Raw genomic sequence first — 12,720 nt, 5'->3', positions numbered from 1 at the left:
TCTACAGCCCAGTTAGCAGTGGCACAAGACTGCCTATAAACTGGGTGAGTTGCCTTGAGATGTGAGCTGAAGCTTTCCATTGATATTTTGACACAGAAGCCCTTGAAGAACTATCTTATTTCAGTACCACAGAAAGGGGAGCCAGTTTTACAAAATGACTTCATGGTGCTGTGCCAGCATGTCTCTTCCCTGCTCCTTAATGGGGGAAGGTTGTTTGGAATTCCCTGAGGGAACACTCAATGGGAGGTAGACGTGGATCAGGACAAGTTTAGGGGGTGACTAGATCACATTTTAAGTACCTACAAAGGGAACAAATATTTACTAAAGGGCTCTTAAGACTAGCAGACAAGGGTATAACACAAACCAATGGCTGGAAGTTGAATCTAGACAAATTCAGACAGGAAATAATGCCTACATGTTCAGTAGGGAGGATAGTTAACCATTGTAGCAATTTACTGTGAGTCACGGTGAATTTACTGTCTCTGTCAACTTTTAAATCGAGACTAGATACTTTTCTCAAAATTACATTTTAGGAAATATTTAAGAGAAGTTCTGTGGCCTGTATTCTATAGGAGGTCTGATTCAACTAGGTTATCACAATGATCCCTTCTGGAATCTGTGTGAAACTGTAGGTGCGACTCTATACAAATAGATAATAATACTATGCAGATTCATTGGTTTTGTGGGATCCAATATTTTTCTGGTCCACGTTATTGGCAATGCATGATCTAGGAGTATTTCCGCATATGCCATTTTAACAGTCTTTTCTCATCTTCCTGTTCTTCTCATTTGTGTGTGTTTTTGTGCATGTACACACACATACGTATCAGTGGCTCGTCTTCTGGAATCACCATCTTTGCTGGTTACTTGTGACCAGGTTACGGAGGTCATAGAGACCTCTGTCTTTATCCCATTGGTAACACATATCATCATTTATTCAAATACCTAACCTAGTTTCTTTGTACTTTTACATAAAGCTAGCATTGTAATATAGTGTTCCCATTCACTGATAGGCTATGAAATTATAAAAGCTATCACTTTCTTCAGTGTCATCCTTTTGATTCAATGATTTGATGTGCTTACACTTCGGCGGTATAAAGAACAGCTTTGTCACATTTTTTTCTTGCAACCTTATTACGGTTAAAGTCAATGTGCATTTTGCTGCTGAATTCAAGGGAAAGTGAATGAGACCCTTTCTTCTTTTATACAAAAAAAAACCCCAATGATATTGATTTTCCTCGTACTTTTGCCAGTTTTCCACCAGTGTAAGTTCACTTAGTTCAGTAAAAGTATCTTCTGATTTACTTTGTTGAGAGATCGGAATCATGCATGGTAGTTGCTTTACCACGATGGCAGCTGAGGCAATTATATGGCTACCAGGTAGCTTTATTATGTGGCTACTTTCTAGAACTGGCAATAACATTGAAATAGCCTTTTAATAAGCATTGCTATAAATGGGGTGGAAAGGTGTGCTTAAGTGGAGTCTAGTCAAGCAGACAGAATATGCAGAGGTGCTATGTACATTAAGAAATCTTTTCAGTCAGAAATGGGGGAAATTAATCTGTTCCCTCTTCTCCCAAAACCCAGCTTAGTTTACCAGCTGAAGTCCCTATGTACATCTTTACTTGAGTACCCATATGTGGTTCTAAAGTGTTCTATTGTAACAGATGACAGTGGATAAATGTAGAAAAGCTTGAATAATTGACAGGTACAGCAGTCCTTAAACCACTGAAGCAAACTATAGACTGAAATATTTACATTCCTTTTCCTTCCTCCACTCCTGGAGTTCCCAATTATCTAACCCCCAGCCCTAAATTGTCTTCAGCTGGCACTTTCAGCTGTGTTAATAAGCTTGTCAGCTAAGGAAAGAATGTTGAGTTGGAATACCATTTAATGGATTAAAACTCTGTCTCTTTCACTTGTGCAGCTCCTGGATTGTATTATGAATCACAGTTTCAGTGTCTTTGGGCAAAACTGCCAAGCTTGTCTGTGGAGACCGTATTACCATGTCAGAACAATGTCAATTCTAGTTAAATATATTTTAATAAAAAATAATTAAGATAACATCAGGGTTGTGACAGCTTTTCCACCCAGTCTTGGAAATCCTGTCTAAAGGCTCCCACAGCACTTGAAACTTGACCCTCTTTTTTTATTATGTCAACATAAAATGAAAAAGAGTGCTTCATTTTCACTTTTTATGCCATAACAGCTCTTTAATCAAATTACAACATTGCAGCATTCTCCAGGGTCCTATTTATTGCATGTACAAAATAATTTTTATAAGATAGAGACATTGTTGCATGTCGTGCATTAGAATTGTGTATTTACATATTTTAGACACCCTGCTTATTAAGAATATTCTGGGTATTAAGCTGTGTTAAAGCAATATATTTTCCTAAACGACAGTCTGAGGTTAGCTTTCGGATCTGTTTAAACCATGGCATCAGTTCTTTAGTTGGTGGGGTGGGGGAAGGAGATCCCAGATTAGCTTCATGGCTGAGGAGGCCAGTTCTATTCAGGCTGCCTTGGATGGCGCTAAGGCCACTGAATATTTCCTGCCAGCTACCTTCAGCAGAATCAGCTCTTCTGTTTACCAGCATACCACATGAATTGAGACCACAAGGAGAGCCAGCTGAGGTGCATGAGAGAGAGCTTGTTCAAGCTGACTAAGCAGGGGACTAATCCAAACTCTGATTCGGACTCCCTCTGTGACCTTTGACTTATTGTGCGCACACAATCGACATTTGCAAATTTGGTTGTGGTACAGTTTAGATCAGCCTAGGTGCTGCTCTGAACTGCAATGGCTGACATAAAGTTCTAGCATCTGAGAATCACTGTGGTGCTTGTCTTTTTCTTTTTCTTTTTTTTTTCCCCTCGTTACATCCTTGGCCTTCTTCTAGGACAGGGACTCCACAGGAGGTACCTTAGGGCCAGCTAGAGTTATCCCCAGATAGTTATGACAACTTTTCAGCCATTCTCTGTCTGTTGCCTCTATGATTTCCCTCAACACTGTGTGTTCACTTTCTGTTTTTCAACAGGGGGACCATAGTTTAACCCTACCAGTGTGTTTTATGTTCTTAGGATTTGGGATTGATTTGCTCACATTGAGATGCAAACCTGAAGCCAAGTTTGAAGACTGTGTACATTATAATTTACTGTCTGCAAAACTGATAATAAAATTCTAGTTTTCATTATATATTTTATTTTTCAAGTGATACATAACCGTGTAAAGATATATTGTAAAATACAAAAGGATAGTGTTGGGTTTTCTATTATAGGTCTACTTTTTTGGATCAGATTAAAATCGGTTGCATTGGAGTAACTCCTCAGTGACTCCTTTGCCTGCAGTGCTGTTACTACATATTATACCAGAATAGATCTGTCTTCCTGCTTTTTGGAAGCTTGATTGTCAATGATGCGTTAACACCTTTTTTAGATAGGATTATAATTACGTTTGTGAGTTTTTGGAATAGAGCAAGCCAATTTTCACACTTAAACTCTCCAGCATTGCTTTGTGTCCTGAAAAGAGATTTGTTTTTGTCACCTTTCATTTCCTCACAGCCTGTAGAAACAGGTGCCCATTTGGAGAGAATTAACTTCATTTGGAGATTTTTCTCATAGGCAAGATTCAGTCTCTGTATTTGTGAACCATAATTGAGGTTTCCACAGGTTATTACAGTGAAAGGCAGGCTTATTCCTGTCCAAATACTGAGAACATTAATGCACCCAGTGTATTATGTTGTCCCTGTCTTATATAGGGATTGCAAGCTCTTTGTGCCAGGGTCAGTCTCTGTTCTGTGTCTGCACTGACACACCGAGGAAGAATCTTTTTTTTTTCTTTTCGCAAAAGGCAGATAAATTGCAGGTAACCCCAGAGTAAAAGCTTTGTCAAGAGGTAAGAATATAGGGAATACTATATTGTAACAACATGTAGCTACGTAGGAACTTTTGCTACTCAGCATGACAACTTGGAACTTTGTGGTACCGGTTAGGACAGAATTTAGGCTGCCCTGTTTCAAAAGTACAGGCCCTCATGATTAGTCTGTGTGGCCCTTTAAAGTATGCCAGCACCAAGGCACTTTTTTTGCCATTATTCTTGAACTTCACATCCCCCGTTTAGCAGCAAGGCACAATTACAAGGTCCCGGCTCTCCTTCAGCAGTTCCTTTTAGGACCCACTGGGCACAGTGGGTCAGCTGTAAAGGGGAGTGCATGTTTCATCATAAGCGACAAGGCAGGGGTGCGTTTGCTGTGTGCTCCAGAAGTCCTTCCTGTGGGGGTGCGTCTGTACACCATTTCCAAACCCCAACAGTCTCTAACTACTACCACACCCTTGCCTTCTCTGTTAATAAAAATAAAACTGAGTGTTAGTGTACAAAGTCAACATAAACAATCGAACACGTCACATTTCATTCAGCACAGAGCAGTGGGGTACATGCACACTAGCACAGTCTAGTGCACTGCTCCTTTTAAAGAAGACATTGATTATATAAGAAATTAATCTATGCCAGTCTTACTTTTCATCTTCCAATGTTAGGCCCACGTTGTAGTTTTCACAAAGAAACAAAAAATTAAGTCCCATCACACAGCATCTTGGTCAAAAGATTGTTTTTAGAATAGGTTTTAATGGAGCATAAAAAGCATGAAATGCCTGTTTTTGTGTCAAATATGACGGTAAAGATATAGCAAAGAGCAGTTAAGAGGTGCAGTGTTCTTTTCAGAAAAGAACAAGGTTCTTTTTTTGTCAAATTGCACTTAGCTGTTCTTAGGTACCTTTTTATTTTCTTTCCCAGCTACAAATTTTTTGTAAGGCAGAATAATTAGTATTTAAGTGCCCGAGACTTAAATGGTAGGTAGAAACTGCTGTGGGAAATTTTCTGTTGGTATGGCCCATTCCCATTTGTGCGTATCATTAGTTTTGTACCTCACTAAAAATTGAAGATAGAAAATTTGGCAATTATTTTTTCTTACAGCACAATATTTAATTTGCTGATATTATGGCTGTCCAACTGTAATCATTAGGAGGACATTCTTTCCAGTTCTTACAGTGCTACAACAACAGTTCAGCAGAATGGTGAATACAGGGAAGGGATTATTATATTTAAACATCTGTCACTTACAAACAATTAAAATATAGGATATTTTGCACCTCATTTTTAACACCATTAATTATCGTATTGAAAACATATTCTTTGGTTCTGAAAAAGTTGTTGAATCTGAGGGGGCGGGGGGTGGGAAACACCTTGAATTAGAAAGCTGTTATTAGCCATGATCTGCAACAGTAGGAATAATAGCTCTGAAACAAAGGTGCTTTATGTTTAGCAATGTGGCACCTTATTAAATACCTGGCACTGTAACTATTTTTGCTGGCTGTGAAAATGGGAATGATGTTTGTATTTGCTGTAAGTGAATCCCTCAGAGGGGTGCGGGAGGCAAGTTTTCTTCTAGTAACACCAGCATAACAACAGAATTATTCTAATAAAATCAGTGGGGTAACTCATTTCAACAGTATGACTAAGAGCAGAATCTGGTTCAGAATGTTTCACATCACTTTGTGTGCAGAATACAGGAAATGTATGTGCTAAAAATGGGTTTGTTTCTCTCTTCTTTTGTCAGACAGCATAACAGAAGTCTTCACTAACATCTACGTAACCAGCTTTGGACCTGTTTCAGACACAGACATGGTGAGTTCCTGATTGAACCAATATTTTGCTCACATAGCACAGAAATGCTGAGGAGACATACTGTTAACCTTAAATGTGTACATTCTGCTCCCATTTACACTGGAGCAAATTAGGAGTACGTTCATTGAAATCAGTAGAATTATGGCAATCTAAGATTGTGTAAGCATCAAAGGGCGGGTGGGGTGACTTGGTGGCCGTAGGCTTTTTTCTGGTCCTCTGCACTTGGGTGGATTTCATGCAGATTGACTGTTAAGGTGTCGGGCGAGGCTTGGGGCAGGGGAAGTATATCAGTAACAGTCCCCAAGTACAACAAGAAGTCTTGTGGCACCTTCTAGACTAACCAATATTTTGGAGCATAAGGTTTCATGGGCAAAGACCCACTTCATCAGATGCATGGGGGCGCATTTCAGAGGGGTATTTAAAGAGTGGGGTCCCAGTAGGAGCTTATGCTCCAAAATATCTGTTAGTCTGTAAGGTGCCACAAGACTTCTTGTTGTTCTCGAAGCTACAGACTAACACGGCTACCTCTCTGATACTAGTTCCCAAGTAGTTATAAATCTTTTGTTGAATGGTTGTGTATATACACTCTTTGTAGAGAAGCATAGGGTTTATATCCACTCATGGTAAAGAGCAGAGATTCCCCAATCACTGGACAACTTCAGGAGCTTTCAAGGATTTTTGGATGGATGGCTTGGGACAATGAGGGGGAGAGTGGGCTGTGTTTTTATTCTGCATGGGCCTCAAACTTTGTCCCGCCCAATTAAAAGCTCTGAAAGAAATTTGTGGAAGGCAGGGGACTTTTGTATTTTTAACTTTCTGACAGGGAGTTTTGAACACCAGCTCCAATCCAGCAAACACTTCAGTAAATTATTCTTAGGTAGTCTTCTGAAAGACAGTGCAGCTACTTGTGCCAGGAAGGACCATCAGGATCAGGACCAGTGCCAATTAAATGAAAGAAGCTAATAATATCGGCCTATGTTGTTAGTTCAAGCTGTGGTATTGGCCGGAGTATAAAATGCTTTCAGCACACACCTCTCCCACTTCTTTTTTGTTTCTTAATTATGCCAATTTGCCATCACCAGACACTGGTGCCCTGAGCTGGTGCCACTGTGTCTGCCCTCTTCTGTTTTTCTGTGGTGAGGTTTCTCAACTGGCTCCCTGTTCTGGGCTTTCTCTGTTTCTGGATCATCACGATATGTCAGGGATCACTCTATAATTGGTGGTAGGGCTGTGCAAGATACAAGGAACTTGAAGAATGGGTTTGAGGTTTGGGGGGATTTTTGAAATAGGTTCAATTTTGAAAATAAATAGCACAATTTTGAATAAATATTTAATGGTCAGCACTGATAGTATATACTGGATTTCATTAGGTATTTCAATTAAAAAGCTAATAAAATGGGGGCTTTTTTATGGAGCTGAATTATAGGTGGCCTTGATTTTTTAGAGTAGCAGGATAATTTTCTCCCTAACGATATGACAAGAAACTTCTAACATCATTTGTTATTTATTAGCTAACATTATAGATTTGATTTTCACAGTCGTATATGCCAGAACACACTAGGTGAAAAATGCGTGTCTCAGGTACTTATCTGTTTTCCATTCCCATTATCATAATACCTGAGCCACCTCCATAATCTGTCTTCACAGCACCTCTTTAAGCTAGGGAAGTGCTGTTATCCCCATTTTACAGCTGAGAAATTGAGGCACAGAGAGACTGATCTGGATCCTTAAAGGGATTTAGGCACCTAAATCCCACTTAAAAAAAATATTGTGGATCTTGCCTGAAACTTCCACCTAAACATGTACGTACCTACACTTACACAACACAAGTTCTGTCTGAAAAGGTTCTCTAGGCATCTGTTTCTGGGGCTAAGTAGGGACTTAAATCCAAGTCTCCAAAGTCCTGGCTGAGAACCATGTGATCATTCTTCCTCTCCAAAATTCTGTCACATTTGAGTTGAAGAATTTGATTTTGTGGAGGTGTAGATGAACCCTACAAGTGGTGGGACAATGGAGAAGCACGTCAGATAATATCAGTCCTATAAATTCATTTTCCAGGGGGATGCTTGTGGAAATGAAATACAGTAAATTGAAATGACAGTTTTTTATGTATCTGCAAGCTAATCTAAAACTAATAGTGGTAGTGAACATGTAAACCACTTTTACTTGTCTATGTCACCAAAGATTCAGAATTAACTAACATTGACTTTTTTATAAAACTACTTTGTAATGCCTGCTAGCTAGAAATCTGAGTTTAAAATAATTATTGATTTTTCCAGTTAATCACATAATCCGTCAAACATAAAAGTAATATTTGCGTGTCATAAACCATCCTTCAAGCACATAAGTATGGACTTGTGGAATTTGCACTAGCCACTCTCTAGGATTACCCAGGAACTCCTCTAAACTCTTATTGTCTCCACATCTCCTGTTAAGCAAAAATGCCTCCTAAACTCTATGCCTTGAGAAAAGGGCTATTGATTACCTGTTTTTTGAAGGCCAGGATCAAAGAACCAAGCTATATAAATGACTGATATGCCAGACTTTGTTCTAGTTCTAAATCTAAGATGGATGAATATATAATCAGAACCCAGTTGTGGTTTTCGAAGGGCTAAATCTATTAGAATCTTAAGTTGTAGGTGCTGATGACCTCTGGAAATCTTTGAAGCATGCTTGTATGTTCTTTTTTGTTTTAACATGCTTCTCTGTACTGCTCTTTGCCTTAAGAATAAATGCTTTTGCTTAGAAGATATGTGGTAACTTGAATCTGTGGACATTGCAATGGTCAGCCACCTCCAAGAAAATGTGAATTGCAAGTGCTGGCTTTTTTGGGTGTTTGGTTTGTGGGGTGATATTGCTGTATAAGCCAGGGCGGTGGGCAGCTTTAAGATCCCTGATTAAGAGGGAGTGAGATGCAGATCTTTGTCCAAGAGAGGTAGGTGGTGGCTGAAGAGCTGAAAGTCTTAAGTGGGTGCCTGTGATTGACTACAGAAGATGATATGGGTACAGTTTCCCTGAAAACTGAGAGTTCCCTTTCAGAAATGTCTCTAAATTGTTTCAGTGGGAGGAAGGATTTGATTGCCCTCCTCTCCTCCCTGACCTTAGTTTGCCAATGGAATAGCAGTGGTTCTGCTCCCAGACCAGCTGAATCCCAGGGATCTTCAGGAGGGTAGGATTTTTATCACTGAGTACCATGAAGTCAGGTTCTCAGCCAGCGCAGTTTCATTTCTAGGATTTCCCATAGCTAGTACTGCTTCTAGGACACCTTTTAAAGGTTTTCCCTGCCCTCTTCTCCCCCTGTTACCACCTAGCTGAAGGTGGGTAGCAAGTTATAAAACAGAGACTGCAGGCTCTGCTTACATTAAATTTCTGCAATCTTTTCTAGTGGGATCTGGGGATGGAAGATTGATCCATGTGGCGTGAGGTCCACAGTAAAGGTGTGGCAGCAATGCTGTTGGGTGTGGTGGATTCTCACTATTAATAATAATTTATTCTGTGAAGCTTTCAAAATTTGATTTCAGTCCATCTGACAAAATGGTTTAACATTGGAACAGTTTTTTTTTAAAAAAATCCTGTTTGGGCTGATGAGTTGTGCTGAACCCTGAAAGAAGGCATTGCTTCAGCCCTCATCAAGATTTATTTAATTTGGCAGGTTTGGGGGACTCTTATCTCCTGCCCATAAACTGTCAGTTACCTTATGTCCCAATTCTTGGCTTCAGAATTGCTGCACACACTCAGTTTCGAAAGAGCTATTGCATAAATTTGTGCATTAAGGTGACTGTTTACTTCAATGTTCAAAACTATTTATGATGTGTTAGTAGAAGGGAATGTCATTAGCACTGGTGTTTATCGTGGTGGATCACAAAGTCCACATCATGTGAGCTCATGTTTTTTTATAATGGTAGGTCACAGCTTCCCTTTCTGCTATCATTTGGACGAAGAAACCTTTGTGACTTCATGTTCGCTGGCCTCCATGAAGGGATGCAGACACTTATTTCTCTCTTCCAATTATGAAACTCAGACATAACAAAAGAACGTTCTTAAAAAATTCTGCAGCTACCTTTGTAAATCCAGGATTTAATTAAAACTTGCCAGGACTCATATGTGATTTTTGTTTTTCTTTTTCCACTTGTTAAGGCTGTTACCTACTCTGGCACATTGAGTGCAGAAGGTGGGGGCCTGAAAGAAGTTTTACATACCCTGCCACTAAAGGCTTGTTTTTAAAAAATCTCCCCAAGATCACAGATTCCCTGATCCTGGTGATATGCTGCCACCACCCAATTGCAAAACCCCCTTTGAAAACCCAGGAGGACACATTTGGGATGTCTCCCAATGGGGTAACTCCAAGTTCTTAGCCCTCCCTCCAGAGAGAGTTTTAAAACATCTTCAGTTTCTTAAGCACCAACCTTTCAGCCACAGGGATTTAGTTTAAGTTACAGTGCACACAAGGATTCATAAATCAGCCAGAGAAGTCCTGCAAACCAAATCCAAAATTAAGAAAAAAAAAAGACCTGATTGTGTCTGACTAAACAGCCCCTTTCTACTCACATGTCAGTTGTTCCAGTATTCAGGACTTTCTAGGTATAGATATTGCTGAAAAATTCCATACCTGGTTTCTAGCTCTTTTCATTCTAGTACCTTTCCACCAGACTGCAAGGCTAATTGCTGCTTCCAATGCAGATCTCATTCTCTCTTCCCATTGGCTCACCTGGCTTCCTGCCAAGACTTTCTGGAGATTTTCAGGGACTCACTCTTTCTGAGTTTAACTCTTCACAGGTAATTTAGTTTGCTGAATGGCTGGGATGTTTAAAAAAGGGAGTAGCCCTCCGATCAATCACAACACTACATTTTTTTTCCCATTGCAAAATAGCTTTAGTTGTTTCCATTATGTTCTGTGGAGGCATCAGAGATGCCACTGATTTTGTGAGTTGACTTTTTCCCTTTAATTATTTGAAATGTTCCTCTTGGAAACTTGACAACAACAGAGTGGCTGAGAGAATCCTGAAACCATCAGTGTAATTCATTTATGTACCCAGTACAGAACTTGGAAACTGAATTCATGGTCACTCTTGTCCAGCAGTCCCTTCCTTACCTTTATCTATTGCACTTGTCTATTATGATATAAGCCGGTTGGGGGCAGGGGCACAAAGAATATCAGGATTATTCAAATATGTATGGGCTATATCTCAATCTTTGTTATGTTATTGTTAGACTATCTGGGTAAGCTTTAATACCTAAGTCTTGTATGCTTTCTCCATTTAGCCCACTTTTCATTGTCACTTTTTCACATGATCATTGTTTTGTAGATTTAATAGCCAACTGATTAAACCAAACCAAAATAAATACCTGCCTTAATTCTGAGATAAACTGGATGAATTTTGTGAGCTAGGCCTCAACCCCTTGTACAGCTCATGATTATGGGAGAGTGAAATGAATGACTTCCTCTTCTATAATACTTAAAGTTTGTACTTCTAGACTGAGAACTAATGCAAAGCATCTTTCAGCTGTGATCTAAAGACACTTCTGTATGTAAAGTATCTTATGTTACTTCAGGAAAATAAGTAGGTTTTCATCTTTCATTTTGCTATCACACAAAGGCTATGTCTATACTATCCCAAAACTTCTTCAAAATGGCCATGCAAATGGCCATTTCAAAGTTTACTAATGGAGAGCTGAAATACTTATTCAGCACCTCATTAGAATGCCAGCTGCCACGGCACTTCGAAATTGCTGTGGCTTGCTGCTGCACGGTTCGTCCAGATGGGGGTTCTTTTTGAAAGGACCCTGGCAACTTTGAAATCCCCTTATTCCTATCAGCAGAATAAGGGGATTTCACAGTTGCTGGGGTCCTTTCAAAAAGGACCCCTGTCTGGACAAGCCACGTGGCGGCGAGCCACGGCAATTTCAAAGTGCTGCGGCCACCGGCATTCTAATGTGCTGAATATGTATTTCAGCTCTCCATTACTAAACTTTGAAATAGCCATTTATATGGCTATTTTGAAGTTTTGGAATACTGTAGACACGGCCAAAGTGATTATGGATAACAGACAATGCAAAAGTCAACTTACACTGGTGTGACCCCATCAATTCTGATAGTTACACTTGCTTGTCACTAGAATAATACCATGGTTAAGCAATCCCATTACTACTTGAAATTTTTTTCTTGTGGGGGGAAAAAAAAGTAAATTCTTTTTTTTTGTAATATAGCTCCTCTTTATTTTTAGTAACAGTACTATGCTTTTAAGTAGATTTAAGACTAGCAAAAGTAAGTTGGATAACTAACATTAAAAAACAGTTACCCCTTTGAATGCAGATATATGATTAGAAGAATTTGTGCATTCATTGTCAAAATACCTATTAGTCCTGATTTTTTTTAAAAAAGAGCTTAACAGCTGCATCTCATATGACACCATTTAGTGAATAAGTGCAAGTTTCCATTAAACTACATTTCCTTTGAAATTTTCTTTTCATGTGCTCTTCTCAGCTTCGTTGAAAATCCTGCATGTGCATTTGAATTCAAGACTTAGATGCTTTTTACCAATAATAATATATGCACCTTTTCATCTAGCTTAGATGAAGGTAAAGAAAGCCTATTATTACTTAAAGTTATTATAAATAACTGAATACCACTTGTCATCACCTGTAGCTCTCAACTTACATCCATCCAGTGTATTATTAACAACCTATACTGGAACATGACCCTTCACTCTAGCAGGCCTTGGCTACGTCTACACGTGAAGCCAACATCGAAATAGCTTATTTCGATGAATAACGTCTACACGTCCTCCAGGGCTGGCAACGTCGATGTTCAACTTCGACGTTGCGCGGCACCACATCGAAATAGGCACTGCGAGGGTACGTCTACATGCCAAAGTAGCACACATCGAAATAAGGGTGCCAGGCACAGCTGCAGACAGGGTCACAGGGCAGACTCAACAGCAAGCCGCTCCCTTAAAGGGCCCCTCCCAGACACAGTTGCACTAAACAACACAAGATACACAGAGCTGACAACTGGTTGCAGACCCTGTGCCTGCAGC

At 39.6% G+C, this 12,720-nt stretch overlaps 1 protein-coding gene across 1 annotated transcript in view; it reads left to right on the top strand.

The window, feature by feature from the left end:
• Positions 1-12,720, top strand: part of GABRA2 (gamma-aminobutyric acid type A receptor subunit alpha2) — a 73,537-nt gene that overhangs the window by 23,255 nt on the left and 37,562 nt on the right. Inside the window, exon 4 of the mRNA XM_074991800.1 lies at positions 5,616-5,683. Coding sequence (XP_074847901.1) covers positions 5,616-5,683 — 68 coding nt within the window. The remainder of the gene's footprint in view (positions 1-5,615; positions 5,684-12,720) is intronic.

The sequence above is a fragment of the Carettochelys insculpta genome, chromosome 4 (genome assembly GCF_033958435.1).
Source record: "Carettochelys insculpta isolate YL-2023 chromosome 4, ASM3395843v1, whole genome shotgun sequence".
In the NCBI taxonomy this organism is placed as follows: domain Eukaryota; kingdom Metazoa; phylum Chordata; order Testudines; family Carettochelyidae; genus Carettochelys; species Carettochelys insculpta.
Note: the sequence above shows the minus strand (reverse complement) of the source record. Positions and strands in the feature narration are given on the sequence as shown.